The following is a 14,716-nucleotide window of genomic DNA, read 5'->3' as shown; positions in this document are numbered from 1 at the left end:
ACGAATTTAGGAACGTTCCAGATTGTGTCAGAGTGCACTCAGTGAATATTTCTGAATGCACCACTCACATCATCTTCCTCCTTTGACTAAAACAAGCCAACAGAATTTGCTAGCTAGTACTAGCTAACATCTGTGGAGAATTCTTTTGGCTTCAGCTAAGCCCCGCCCACCAAAAAACATCATACTGTTTACTAACATCAAAAAGGGCCAATACAGTCATCTTTAATAGTTTGCCACCAGGGAAGAGAGACATGTATTTTATATAGAAGTGGGAACCCAGCCCTACTAAACCCATGACAATAACACACATGCATAATGAGGATGTTCAACAGTATATTAAGGTTATACCTCGACTCATTAAAACAAAACAAGACAAACAAAACAAAAAACCTCACATAGCCACACTTCCCCCTCAACAATTAATTAGGTTGGAATATCTGAAGAAATTAGCATTCTTGACATATGTGAGAAAACGGCCCCAGACCTTGATAAATGCAGTAGACCTTCCTTGGAGAGTCTTATTTTCTCCAACTTAACAAAGTATAGCACGTTTTAAATCCAGTGAGTGTGAGACAGAGATATGGGAGGCTTCCACTTTGTCAGGATCAGTGTTCTAGACAGTAAAGTGGCAAAGGTGATTACATTATTTTGTAATAAAGAGAAAGAGTGTAAAGAGGTTGACACCCCAAAGAGAGTGCCGGAAGCGTTAGGGTCAAGCTTTTGGCCCAGTAAATCAGATTAAGAATTAAAATTCACTTTCTAGAAGTTAAACAAGGATGGGCAGAGCCAATATATCTGTCATAGTTTGGGAAGACACCCATGTAAAATCTTAGATAGGCGAGTGTTAAGTGCGATGCACCACTTCCCATTGTAAGAAACCATGCTTCACACAAAAAAGAAGAACTGTGTAGCCTTCCCAGAATCTCGCCCCAGACCTCATGCAATATTTTCTCTCCCAAATTTGTCTCCCGTAATAATCATAACCTTGAAACTTTGCCCAGATAGTTAGCTGCTGCTAGTTCTACCTCAATAAGAACACGATTTAGTCTCATCTGATTCTCACCCGAATTAACCATCATAGACTACAACTTCATCTTTTTAATTTTCTCCTCTGTTGCCTTGTAACCCTTAACGCCGTGCCACAGCACCATCGCTTATTACCATAACCGAGCTCATAATGCAAAGAATTTCATTACACTTGTCTGTTGAAGTTATGTTGGGTTTTATGTGGTTTTATTATCGGTGTGTGGTTGACCGTAGGCCGTCGTTAATAATGGGCGAAGCGGCAGTTTAACAATGACACTCCATTAACGGGTGCATGCGCCACAGAGCACAGCCAGGATAATGTTATTAAACTGATTATTCAAGCCCCCCGTACAGCTCGCCTCGGCTGCAGCCATCCTTTGTGCAACATTTTACAGACTCCATGTATTTCTTTTTCCAACTCTACAAACTTCGTCTTATGCTTTATGTCTGAAGCCCAGGAATAAAGAGACAACAGATAGCGGGACTACAACCGAAACTGAAAGACTTTTTTTTTTTCTTTTTTTAAGTTTCACGCCCTGCTGAAAAAAAAATACAATGTTGTAAATTTCAAATGCCCTCTTGCATGTGAAATGCCAGCGAGCACCATCTTGTTTTGGCCTTTGAGTCAGTCATGAGTGAAAAGCTGTGTGCTCCCCAGAGGGCTTTGGTGCTGGGGCTTCAACCGGTTGGCCAGAAAAGACAAGATTATGTATCAGAAATTTCACACAGTGGAGCTGTCCCTGAGGTAAAAGGCTGTGGTTGGGAGGGAGAGAAGTGTAGTTTACAGTGACATTTTGACCTTGATAGTGCCTCATGGATAAACCACCGGACAACAGCTTAGGGCGATGCAGGAGCTGTGCGGAGAATACAGAGCAGCCGAGATGTTTTTTCTGTTGCAGGCAGGGTCCTAACAGGACAAGGATGCAGATCTGTGACATTAAAGTCTGGCAACTCCTCCCTAGTGTCAACACTAAGGCAGGTAGGCAAACGTCCTGTCAGCCCTCAGTACACTGACCTACAAGAAAAGGTGAATTATACCAAACATGTCACCTCATTGACTAACGCAACAAAGTGCCAGGCATTTGTAACTGTATGCCATCGCCCACTGCTGTTCTCGTCACGGTCACTTGGTTTTGTGTGTGCATCCTGCATATGTTGTGTCAAATGGCTGGAAATGAAGGAGTGGAGTTCGTTGGAGAAGCAGGTGTTTTCCCCTCATTACTTCCTGACAATGCCCCATCTGGTGCAAGGGAGCTGCTGCCATCGACTCCCTGCCAACTGGGGAACAAACACTCGCAGAGAGCCTGACGGGGAAAAATGGGATGGGATGGGAATTGGGGGAATGAGTTGGGCAGACACTACCCTCGCCAAAACAACAAGGTTAAAAACTTGTGTCGGGGAAAAAAAAAAAAAAACATGGAGCGGAGAGAGCCCTGAAGACTTCAAGATTTCACACAGATCCACGCAAAAGAGGTCAAATATGAGGCGAGAGTTCAAAGCAACTTTGTGGAAGTCATGGGTAGATATATTAATATTAATGCTAATAGACTACTTTGATGCTTTGCTGCCTGTTTGAACTTTTCCTGACTGTTTGAACCAAACTGTGTGTCAAGTGTCAGGATTTGAGTCAGATGAGAGGGAGGCCTAAGCAGATTTGAGACCCATGACATGCTATCCCTAAAGTTGCCTGAAGGGAGCGCCAAAGATGGTTTCAAAACAGATGCCTTTAAGCCTTGGAGGCTACAAGCCCATGGTATAACACTAGATTAGGAGGGGGAAAAAAGAGATGTGGAAAGAGAAACAATTTTCATAATGGAGCAGCGCTCTCTGACTGGAAAACACAATTATGGGCAAACTGTGGCCACAGCATGAGGGTAAAGTTAAAGAGCCCCTTTAGCAGTACCTAATAGGCCCTGACTACAGATGAGCAGAAACACTGGTGCGTCCGAAGCACAAGTTTTTGTTCCAGGCCATTAACGTCATTGTGAATGGTGATTTAACCGCATACACTCAGGTCTATTCCATGCTCTCCTTTATGAGTCCTGTGCACATTTTGGAGACAAAGCAGCCTCTGCAACAAAATGTCCCCTAATCTCAATAAAAGACCGCTGCACATGTTCTAATTTGGCAGTGAGTCATACCACCTTCCCTCCAGTTTTAACCGCCAAATAGGTATTGTTGATAAAGAAGTATAATCTTACAGAGAATAATTCTGTTTGCCACCATGTCAGCCTTGAAATTAGAGGAAGGTGAGTCACCTGGTTTCTTACATGCAGATGGAACAATGCTCAAAATGCTCTAAAATTAGAAACACTTATATCCACTGGTGAATTAAAGGGCAGCTTAAAGAATGTGGTGACAGAGATATGTGTGTGTTTTTCTTGAGAGGCCTCTATCTTTGACTAGTTGTTGTTTTATTGTGGATTTTTGTATTTTATGTTGTATTTGTTGCATTTTAAATGTGTTTTGATTGGCTGCCACCTCGGCCACGTCTCTCTTGTAAGAGAGATTTTCAGTCTCAATGGGACTTCCTGGTTAAATAAAGTTTCAATAAAATGAATCCGCACACATGATATATGTGCATATTGAATCTGCATTACAGGGGTGTATTTCAGGGGGGACGCAGGGGACACATCCCCCTTATTGTTTAGAACATATGCACCTAAAATGTCTTCATGTTTCAGTGCACTGTTTGGCTATAATATGAGAATTTGTGAACAGGAAGTAGGCGACATACTACTTCCTGTAACGGTTATTGTAAAAATTAATTTGGATCATAAATTACTGATTAAAACACAAAGCAAAATTATGCGTGGGTTGGCATGGTGAAGCAGTGGTTAGCATTGTTGCCTCACAGCAAGAGGGTTCCTGGTTCGAACCCAGGGTAGAGGAGCCCTTTTGTGCGGAGTTCTCCACGTGTTAGCGTGGGTTTTCTCCGTGTGCTCCGGTTTCCTCCCTCAATCCAAAGACATGCAGTTTAATTGGTGACTCTAAACTGGCTGTCGGTGTGAATGTGAGTGTGAATGGTTGTCTGTCTCTATAGCCCCTTTTACACTGCCAGATTTTCTGCGAATGTTGGGCCGTTTTGCCGGCAAGCTGCGAGCGTTTATACACACAGAGCCGAATTGGCGAGTTGATTCAAGGTGCCCAATTTTCCGCTGTGTAGGGTAAACATATTGGCAGAACGTTTTTGGTTTAAAAAGAACGAGACGCCCTTCCGCCACGGGAGGAGCTGTTGATGACACTGCACATGCAACCCACTGGTGGTGGACTGGAAACAGCTGATAGCAGGAATGAGCAGCTAGTAGCAAGAGGGAAACACAAACCTGACAGACACTGTAAAGATGAGCAACTGGGGAGACAAAGAATTGTGCGCCCTCCTTGTCCTTGCAAACGAAGAGGCCATTAACCGTCAGATGACGGGAACGGTGAGGGACGGGCCAACTTATGAGAGAATCGCCGAAGCTACATGTTTACTTGCTCACGCCCCCCACTGCCCCGAAAAAGGCACATTCTGTATGAACAAAAGTAGACATTTACACCAGAAATTAATGCAGAAAAATCACATAAAGGGGCGTCGGTGGCTTAGTGGTAGAGCAGGCGCCCCATGTACAAGGCTGTTGCCGCAGCGGCCCGGGTTCAACTCCAGCCTGTGGCCCTTTGCTGCATGTCATTCCCTCTCTCTCTCTCTCCCCCTTTCACACTTGCCTGCCCTATATATTAAAGGCTAAAAATGCCCCAAAAAATCTTGAAAAAAGAAAAATCACATAAAAATCACCAGAATGCAGGAAGTTAGGTGCATGTAGCTCAAATTTTCCTGACCTTTACCTTTAACATGTGTCGCCCCAATGTTGAAACCACACCTACACCCCTGCTGCATAATAATCTTGCAACTGACTTCACAATACAATAAATGAACGCAACACAACTGTCCCTTCAAACTCTGAACATCTGGTTCAGTGTCGTCATCTTAATCATAGCGCCAAACATCCTCTTCGGTCCGAGGCACTGAATTTTAAATAAATTGGTTATTTGCGTCGGGAAATTAATGTTGGTTATCAATCACATTTAGAGCGAATTGATTTCAATTAATTGGAAGATGCATCCTTCTTCCCTCCCCTGCTCTCCTCTTGTGTAGCCCATTTCTTTTTAAAGCCCGGCCCCTCTCGCTCATCCGCACACCCCTCCACCTGCTCCTGCTCTCTGCAATTGGTCGGAAACACACACAGGCCCGCCCTATTGGCAAGCTTTGAAATATATTTACAATGTAAAGTAACCAAGTAAAACCGGCCGAGCCATCATATTCAGGCATTCAGAGGGAGAGAAAGTGGGTGTGTGTGAGAGTGTGTGTGTCAGAGAGGAAGCATTACTATGTAAAAACCTGCCACTGACAATTGAGCGCTTGACAAAACACACACTCGTTGACGCACGGTCCGCACGCCGCGCGCCATCACACTCACACACGCACACGCACACACACACACACACACACGCGCGCGGACGCTGAAGGCGCTGTCGGAGAGTGAACCTGCGGGTTCATGTCACTCTGATTTCTCCAAGGAAGAGGAATACCGAGGAAAAGATCAGAGGGGGGAATATCAGCGACAGCGATGGCTTTCGCGACCGTGTGGAACTACTGCGTCCCTCTCACCATCATCACCGTCGCCTGCCTGGTGCGCACTGGTAAGACTCGCAGCCACACAGTGAATGAGTGTGATGTGAATGAGAAGAGTGTTAAGCCGCCTCGGTGTGTTGTGGCTTTTCCCCGCAAGTTTGCCTAAGTCCTCCAAGACGCAGCTGAATGACGCGCAGAAATGCACGGGGCTTATTCTGACTGAGGAATAACACCGCGGGACAAAAACACGTGCAGTTTACAATCATCCTGCGGACCACTGTTAGTATCCACCACTGGGTAATTAGAAGCAAAGCCCATTGCGCAAATCCGGGCAACATCCGTATTGCTTTTGGGGCATGAGTCATTGTGTTAACGTCTTCTCGGAATGGCTAAGCTGGAAAGACCCCAAACAACCCCAAAAATGAAACCAAAAAGTGAAAGGAGCATGCCCGTGTCACTTTTTGCCCACGTAGACATATTTTATGAAAACATCCCATGCTCTGTTGACCCGCGTGCGTCACTGCATTTTGATTATTTTCTCCGGACAGAGCAGTGTGTGGGATTTATTGTATTATAGCTGCTGGGGGAGACAGCACCGGATCCCTGAGAGACGTGTGTGTATGTGTGTGTGTGCATGCATGTAGAGAGCTCCGGTTGAATATTCTGAAAGCCACATGAGAGCTCATAACAATGCCCGCAGTGGACCAGGCGTGTGTCACACACCAGACAGAGCAGTGGTGTTTGTTACTGCTTTCCTCTTCTGCAGCAGCGTGGAGAAGTGAAAGGACCTTTGAGACCTCACCTTATCAGATACAATAACATCTAACAATCAATTGCAAAGACTAGAAATGGCACCTGCAGTGCCCTTTGTTGCTTTTACTCTCCCCACTGGATCCTCTCTCAGGCTGGGATAGTCCTGCATTGCTCCCTTTGAGGCACAATATATTTCATGATCACTAGTGCATCTGCTGCGAAAACAGGGATTTGGATTAGGCTCAATCATGACTCTGAGCAACTTTAGCCTCATGGTGTTTGGTGCCATCTGCTTGGATGTAGTAAAAATACAGTCTCATAACAAGCCTTGTTCAATTCCACCCAAAGCTTCAGTGATTCTGGCTGAGCAGGAATAGCAGCGAGGAAGTGCGTGCAGATGTTGCCTCACCGATTTGTATCCTGTGGCTGTTGTGCTCTTTGTTTACCTGAGGCAGCGAAAGGGTTACGTGCTGGGTCGGACACTGTCACAATCAGACCTGTGCTGTGCTATTGTGATGATATCTCTTTTACATAGGGAGCGCTACATTGCTCCATAGCCATTCCTCCGGGTGCTCAGCATCACCATGGCCTGTGTATTGATTTCTTCCCTTGTGTGTGTTTGTGTGGATGTATTTGTGTGTCTGCTCCTGTGGCAGCGGAGGGCTGATTTATGCATACGAGTGTAGGCGTTTGTATGTCAGTCTAACTTGAGTACTGTGTAAGAGGTTTCTCTGTGTGTCTGTCTGGGTGTCCGTTTGTGAACTTGCCTGTGTGTTGCATGTAAATGTGCTTCATGTCTGTCTGTGTGTTTGTGTGCATGTGTGTGTGTGTGTGTGTGTATGTGTGTGCTGCTTACAGTGCCGGGTTTTGCCGGAGCTGCAGGCAACCTCTGCTGGGGGCTGCTCACTGATCACTGTCATTAATCTAGCCACTGACAGGGGCCGGGAGAGACAGGGGGCCAGCGGGGTGGAGGGGTGTTACAGGCAGGGGGTGGATAGAGGAACGAGAGAGGGAAGGAAGTGTAGAGATGGTCTGTTTCTGAACAGCCTGCACAGATGCACATATATTCATGTGTTAAAAAAACAGTTTCTGATAAGAATGTTTTCCTCCGGAGACGAAAATGGCAAAAACTAATCTAGCAGAAAGGGGAAAAGGAGAGAGAAGGTGGGAGGCGATGGGGGTTGGAGGTTGTTATTATGCCAGGATAGAGATGGACAGATTGATTGGGCAGATAGACGGATGAGCAGACAGATAGATTGAGAGGGTGCTGTGAAGATGGCGAGGCTGGGAGACTTGGCCCTCCTTTGAAAAGCGAAAGAAAGACAGAGGGATGGAGAGATGGAGGGAGCGAGAAAGGCAGAAAGGAACGAGGGAGAGAGGAAGAGTGGGAGAAGAAAGGCAGAAAGACTTCACAGTGTGTCTGACGGGCAGGCCTGAGGGACACACACACACACACACAGACACACACAATTACTCACACACACAGTCAGCGCTGTGTGTTTGTGCTCCGAGTGCATGGCTTTGTGGGGGAGGCTGATCCACCGCAGCTGTGGGCCAAACTTACACCCCACGTACAGTAACAAATGCTGTTAACTCCACCTCTGCTGCTTGCCCACCCTTAACCGCTACCGTGCATTCCTCCATCACTTCCATTCTTCCACCTCCTTCCCATTCCTCTCCTATGCCTCCATTACCACCTGCCTTATCGCTGTGTGCATTAAATCACCTCCATTTGTTTATTTGAATGTGTGCAATGAGAGCCATCCGTTTTGAGCTTGTTCCCCATCACGCTGTTTGGACCTTGGCTGGGGCTCTGGCGGGTGAAAAACGGCAGCAGTTGGACGTACTTGTGGGAGGAGATTTGAATACCAATTATAGCTGGTATATGTGTGCGCGCAAGCACACACACACACATGCACACACACAGAGGGGCCATGCATAAATCAATGTCGCTGTGAGTCACAGAAGGGAGGCCTGGCGTGTAAACACAAACATCAAGGGAAATGCTGTACACAGAAAAACAAAAAAAATAAGGACCCGCGTGAGCACATGCGTAGGTGCAGCAACAAACGTGCGCACACACGTACACCTTGCCTACAGACAGCTTACGAAGTACATTAGAGTTTCTTTTGAACATAGGAATAGGATTACTAATGCAAGTTTGTCTGAGCCCAATTGCAGTTTTTGATGCTTGTCAAATGCAGTTTGCATCATGCCCGAGTCAAGATTGCCTTTTTACTTTCTTGCACATTGCGCTGGGCTTGCTATTTCAGCGTCTTTCTTTGTTCTCTAATGCGCTGAAAAAGTCCTCACAGTAAGCCAAGGTTTATCCTTTGATCCAAACCTTGGAGGATAATTCTCCCCCCAAATAAAATAAACTTGTGGACAGTTTAATTAAAAAGAGCGAGACCTTCCTTCCTTGCTCTCTGCCCCGCCATCTGCTGGTTCACGGCGTAAATTCGAGCACGGCGCACAATCAGATTTCATTGTTCCATTCTTTTTTTTCTTTTTTTTTTTGTGATTCCCTGTCTTTTGAAGGTCTAAATAATTGGACAAGCTGAGCTTGGCAGACATTGCTGGCATGCCCGTCAACACAAGAGAAGCTGAAATTAGCCTTTTTTTAAAAATACGCTGCCTACTGCTGTCGTGCGCGACCCTGTTTGATCAAGCGATGCAGCCTTAAAGGGTCCTGACAGGGTGGCCCACTATCTCAGCTGAGCAACTGCTCACACATAAGCTCCATAAACAAATTGGACTGTGTCGCTTTTTGGGCAAGTCATGACTGAGAGAGTTACGGAGCTTAGTGTGGGCTGGTTTTATTCTCCCCTGGGCTTTTATGGGTCCATTACTCAGAAGCAGAAGAAGTTCCTAGGCTCACCGTTTAGTGCAGGTGATGTATTTTACAGTAATTATCTCCTAATCTGCCCCTAAGTCTTCAATGCGATCCATAACTCCTTGTTTTGAACTGCTGTTGTTTCGCACGATTGCATCTCAATAACCCCCCTCCGGCGTCACAGACCAGGTCCAGAGAGGATTTTCTTTTTACATCGACTTAAATAGAAATAAAGAGGAATAATGAATGATGAGTCATTTTGTTTCCACTGCAAGGACACATCACTTGACATGGTGAACACATATCCCTTTTCACATCGTGTTTACGGCACTGTTTTGTCCTCACAGAGGGGTTCATGTATAAACAGAATACATGAGGCACAGTGATTGAAAGGGGCACACAAAGACACCGATTGGTAATTGAAGCCTTATATCTCATTTGACCATTTGTTTAATAGTCCATTAGTGAAACTTTCTGTCAATCTAATCAGGCCAGCGCTAATGTAGAAACACTCTTTATAGCTGCCACCTCATCTCCTTCCCATTACTATTCCCCAGACAGTGCCGCTTGTGATTATCATAATGGTGATCTATGTCGTCCTTACGTGTCGCTCTCTGAGAACAACTGGCGTTTCCCCAACTTTGCCGCTGAAGTTTTTTAATGCTGAGTGGGATGCCAAGGACGTCTCCTCCATTTGCTGGCATCAGAATCCTGCCAATCAATCCAGCGCTTTTAACTCCATGCGATCTGATTGGCTGTGTGCAAAAGCGAAACGCCCTCGTCGGGTACAGCTCTCCAAACTGTGACCTGATGTCCCCTGAGCCAGCAGCTTTTCTCCAGCCACTGACCCCTCTCGCTGTATATTTGTCTTTGCCACGGGAGTGTGAAATCAGTAAACAGCGATTCCCTTCCACTCTGCTTCTTGGCACTGCACACAAAGGCAGTTGCTATGTATTCTTTCTACTGGGGTACAAGGTGTACTAATGTCTTCAGCCAGTCAAAGTTGAATTGTGGTCGAGGGGGAACAGAGGCGGAGGGAGAGAGAGAGGGGATCCTGAGCCTGAAAAAAAGAAACATTAAAACACTAACACCATGGGGTGAGCATTCCTCGCTATTTGTGACTCAGTTTCCATGACTAAGAGTAAACGGTTATACCTCCTGCTTGGCTGTGGGCTTGTTTAACACCCTCCCTTGTTGCGGTGACACCTGTCTCCGAAGCTCCCGCAGGGCCTCACGCTAACTTGGCCAGACAGCGACCTCCAGTAGCGCCAGTAACCAAGGTGATTATCCCCACTCAGGCGCTGCGACGGAGCCCTCACTCGCTGTGATTGGATGAGATAGGCTGATTGAGCTGAAAAGGGCAAGTGCCTAAAATTGAAGCGCTGGAAACTGTGTACTCTGCCAGTGCGGAGGCTAATACACATCCCATCTGGAAGACTTGATGTAGAGACAAGAGGAGGGGACGGCTGGTAATGAGGTGCTCGTCCAGGGTAAGGAGGATCAGTGAAGGACTTAAACCCAGGTGAAACTGTCAAGGCTGGGCACGGAGGTTGCCAACAAGACCCCATTTCCCCTTACCCTTGGGAGGTCTGTGTGTCCAGTGGAGGCTAGCTGATGAAGAGTGACCAGGCTTAGCCAGGGCACCGAGGGACTGATGGGGTCAGAGAGGTAGAGTGAAACAGAGAGGGGGAGAGGCGGAGAGACGGCTTGCTGCACAGTGTATAAAAGAGTGAAGGAAGGCAGAGAGGAGGGGGGGGAAAGCGCCACGGGCATGCGTCACAGCCCAGTGAAGCGAAGAGGCGCGGAGCAGAGGAGAAAGTCAGGCAAAGAGGAGTCCAACAAACAAGTGAATGATTGCAGGATTTCAGCTCTGAAATGGGAGGGTGTGAAAAAAAAAGACAAGGGGGAGAGGGGAGATAGAACAACCCCTGCTGCGCCGAATGACGGATTTAGAAGGCCAAAAAATAGAGGAAGGAGGGAAGGGTGAGATTAAGAAGGTGGGACCAAAGCAGAAAAGTACAGGGTGCTGGTGTGAGGAGAGGATGGGGGTGAGGAGGAGGAGAGACAGAGAGATGGATGGTGATACGCAGAGATAAAGACGGAGAGAGGGCAAGCACTGTGTAGGTGACCACACCAGAGAGACAAGGTGTCATGATCGATGATGTCACAGTACGCGCACACACACTCTCACACCCACAACATCCCCCCCCCCCCCCCCCCCCACACACACACACACACAGGCAAACAAGTATTGAAATTGTCTCCCAGCAGCTCATGGCCAGTCCTCCCACTTTCAGAGAAGCGGCACGGTGCTTCGGCTCGGAGAATTAAACACCCACACACGCACAGGGCTATTCATCTGTCTGCCATTTAGAATCATTCTTCGTATCATCGCCATTAATAGGTTGGCTTTGATGAGATTGTCGGATGCTGAAAATTGCCAGTCAAAGCAGCGCTCTATCTACTGGGAAATCAGACAGAGATATCCAGAAGGCGGACACAACAATGCTGAAGAGGTCTCAGATGAGTTTTCTATCTTAGAAAACTCTCAAAATGTCTCCCTCACGAGTGGCGAATCCATTTGAGCTATGATCACGTCTGGCATTGATAAAGTGGTGGTGTCACTTGCAGAAACATCAGTGAGGACATGTTTTTTTTCTGTATTTTATTAAAGTGTAATCAGGTCTGATTAGATCACATTAATGAATGTTTAAAGCATTTTGAAAGAACATTTGATGTTGGGAGAAAAAAGGGGGACGTTGGCTTGAACAGAATGTATTTAGTGTGCAAAAGATCATCACAGATTATCTTTGCAAATGTTACACACTCTGCTTTACTGTATGCTCTTTAAAAACCAAATGCTATCACTCAACGAAGGACAAGTGATAACAGCGGCTGCCAATAGATCAAACCCAGATTGCTCGACTTCATTCTGGACAGATACCAAGTGATTGTTGACACAGCCACTGGAAAAAAAAAAGAAATCTACTTCAGCTTTCACGATACTTCCCAGACACACCCTTACACTCTCCGCCGCCACTTGTCTGTATCTGACTATTCTTTATCTCATTCCCAGGCCTGAGACGAGAGCTTCAACATCAGGAGTAGTAAGCTTTGATCCACTTCATTAGCAGACCGTAAACAACCATTAATTATAGGCAATTAATTAGCAGCACATGAAAACAATCCTCGAGAAGTTGGCCGCTCTCAAAGACCCCCAAGCGCTCGTAGGGAAGAAAGAATGAAAGAGAGGGAGACATTGACAAAGACAGGAGAAAGAAAAGAAGAAAAAATGAAGGGGAATAAGCCTGCGGTCATGCTTAATGTGCTGGGGCGAGATTTACCGCAATGATTTGCCGGGCTCTTTTGAGATTCATAAGGTCATCAATTCATGCTCTGCTTTCAGCAGGGCAAAACAAAAGTGAGGCTATGCAGCCGTCTGCACTGAAGTAAAGAGAGAAGAAAAGAAGCTGGGCCAAATTGGATTGGTGCTGCGATTGTTTCTGCAGAGATTGTTACAGTTGGCAAGGCCACTTAAAAAGTGGCCAAGCACCAATGACCTTGAGGAAAGCTCTGGCTGATTCTCTCCCCGGATTCATTTTCTCCTGTGCAGCTGAAGGGGCATTTAAGTGCACGACTGCTGATTCACCTTATGGCTGTTAACAGGTACCCCCCCCCCCCTCCCCTCGCCACCCATAAAGTGCACCAGCAGACTGAAGCAGCACTTTGACTCATGTCCACAGACGTGTTCTATCTCCGTGTCCATCTGTTGGCTGAATAATGTTATCACGGACTGCAGAAGGACCATGTCTCTCAGTCCTGGCCATTGCAGTAGAGGAGTGAAACAGCCGTACAGTCTGTGATACTGAACGAGTTTGACACAAGCCTTAGGCATTGGGTGAAGTTGCGGGGAAACGGTGGTTCATGGCAACTGCTACCCGCTGGGCCATACTGGTGAACTGAGCTGTGAAGCAGCTTGCAGAGGCCAGTGGGGATCTGTGGCCGGTACCAAAGTCATTTTTAGCTTTTGTGGACTCTGTAGCCGTGGACAGCAAGAGGTTTTTGTGTCTGCAATATAGATCCTACAGTTTGGAGAGGCACACAGCACACACAGCACGACACCGTCGCCTCTTGACTGCATATACAGTAACATACTTTATTGCAAGAGAAACTAATAAAAGAAAGCTGTGGGGGAATGTTATTTCATTCTTGATTATTTTCTCTCTTCCCAAGGGCCAAGATGGCTGCCATCTGTCCTCCCATTTATCAGAACAACTCTGCCCGCTGTTCAAGCCACCAAGCTTCCAGTTTCCTCCATATCTGACCCAAAATGACCCATGATACATGACTTTACTATTGAAAATGTATGAAAGTTTCCATCATAAATATTCAGTGTTAGAAAAAACATAAAATGACAGACATTCTGATTACAAAAGCAGGGCATCATCCTATGAGTCTCGCATAGCATTAGTGTAAACCTAAATTGCATGCATCCTTGGTTATGTCAGGGCACTGTGAAGCGAAAACTTGATGCATGCTTTGTAAGGCAGGAAATTGAGGCTGCCAGCAAAGATGAAGACTCGACAATCCGAGGGAAGATTGTATGAGGAAGTGTGAGTCTGCAAAAATGACCAGAAGTTAATTTATCAACGTCAGGATTTGATCAGCTGAGATAACGGAGGAGACGATATCCATATCTGGTTAATGTGTCACTGTTGGTTAGATAACGCTGCCAAATGTGGAACAAAGCGTAATTTGACATTTTGGACAACTTTCTCTGAAACATTTTACTCTGGATGCATGAAAGTTTTATTAACTTTGATGAAAAAAAATTAAATCAGTGTAGAAGGAGCAATTTTGAAATTGGAAAAAAAAGTCAGTCCATGAGAAAACAGCTCAATACTTCCTCGTAGACGATTTGTTAATGTGTTGTGCAGACTGCAAATATTAAAATAAAAGCAAAAGCAAAATTTTGCCACCAGGACACTTAATAATGCTGACTTTCTCATTATTATTTTATCATTAACATGAATAAAAGTCTTATGAATTCAGTTCTTTGTAAAAAGAATTACTGATATTCACACTGATAATTTTCATTCATTTCCGTAACAGCTTATCCTGTTTGGGGTCGTGGAGGGCTGGAGCCTATTCTAGCTGAAATTGGGCGAGAGGCAGGGTACACCCTGGACAGGTCACCAGACTATCACAGGGCTGACACATAGAGACAGACAACCATTCACACTCACATTCACACCTACGGAATTTTAGACTCACCAATTAACCTGCATGTCGTTGGACTGTGGGAGGAAGCTGGAGTACCCAGAGAAAACCCATGCTGACACGGGGAGAGCATGCAGACTCCACACAAAGGGGCTCCCCTTCCCCGGGTTCAAACCAGGAACCCTTTTGCTGTGAGGCAACAATGCTAGCTACCATAGGCGTCATTTAGGTATGGCGAGGTATGGCAGCTGCCATACCTTGGAATCGGG

At 46.0% G+C, this 14,716-nt stretch overlaps 1 protein-coding gene across 3 annotated transcripts in view; it reads left to right on the top strand.

Annotated features, from left to right (window-relative positions):
* The first annotated feature begins 5,314 nt into the window (after window positions 1-5,314).
* cadm4 (cell adhesion molecule 4) overlaps window positions 5,315-14,716 on the top strand; it is a 211,066-nt gene continuing 201,664 nt past the window's right edge. For all 3 annotated transcript variants that reach the window (XM_078171716.1, XM_033641309.2, XM_078171715.1), the window contains exon 1: window positions 5,315-5,709. In XM_078171716.1, the coding sequence (XP_078027842.1) occupies window positions 5,637-5,709 (73 nt within the window). In that variant the 5' untranslated portion in view covers window positions 5,315-5,636. The remainder of the gene's footprint in view (window positions 5,710-14,716) is intronic.

Source organism: Epinephelus lanceolatus, chromosome 10 (genome assembly GCF_041903045.1).
Source record: "Epinephelus lanceolatus isolate andai-2023 chromosome 10, ASM4190304v1, whole genome shotgun sequence".
NCBI classification, from domain to species: domain Eukaryota; kingdom Metazoa; phylum Chordata; class Actinopteri; order Perciformes; family Serranidae; genus Epinephelus; species Epinephelus lanceolatus.
The sequence above is the reverse complement of the archived record's forward strand: the minus strand, read 5'-3'. Positions and strand labels throughout refer to the sequence as shown.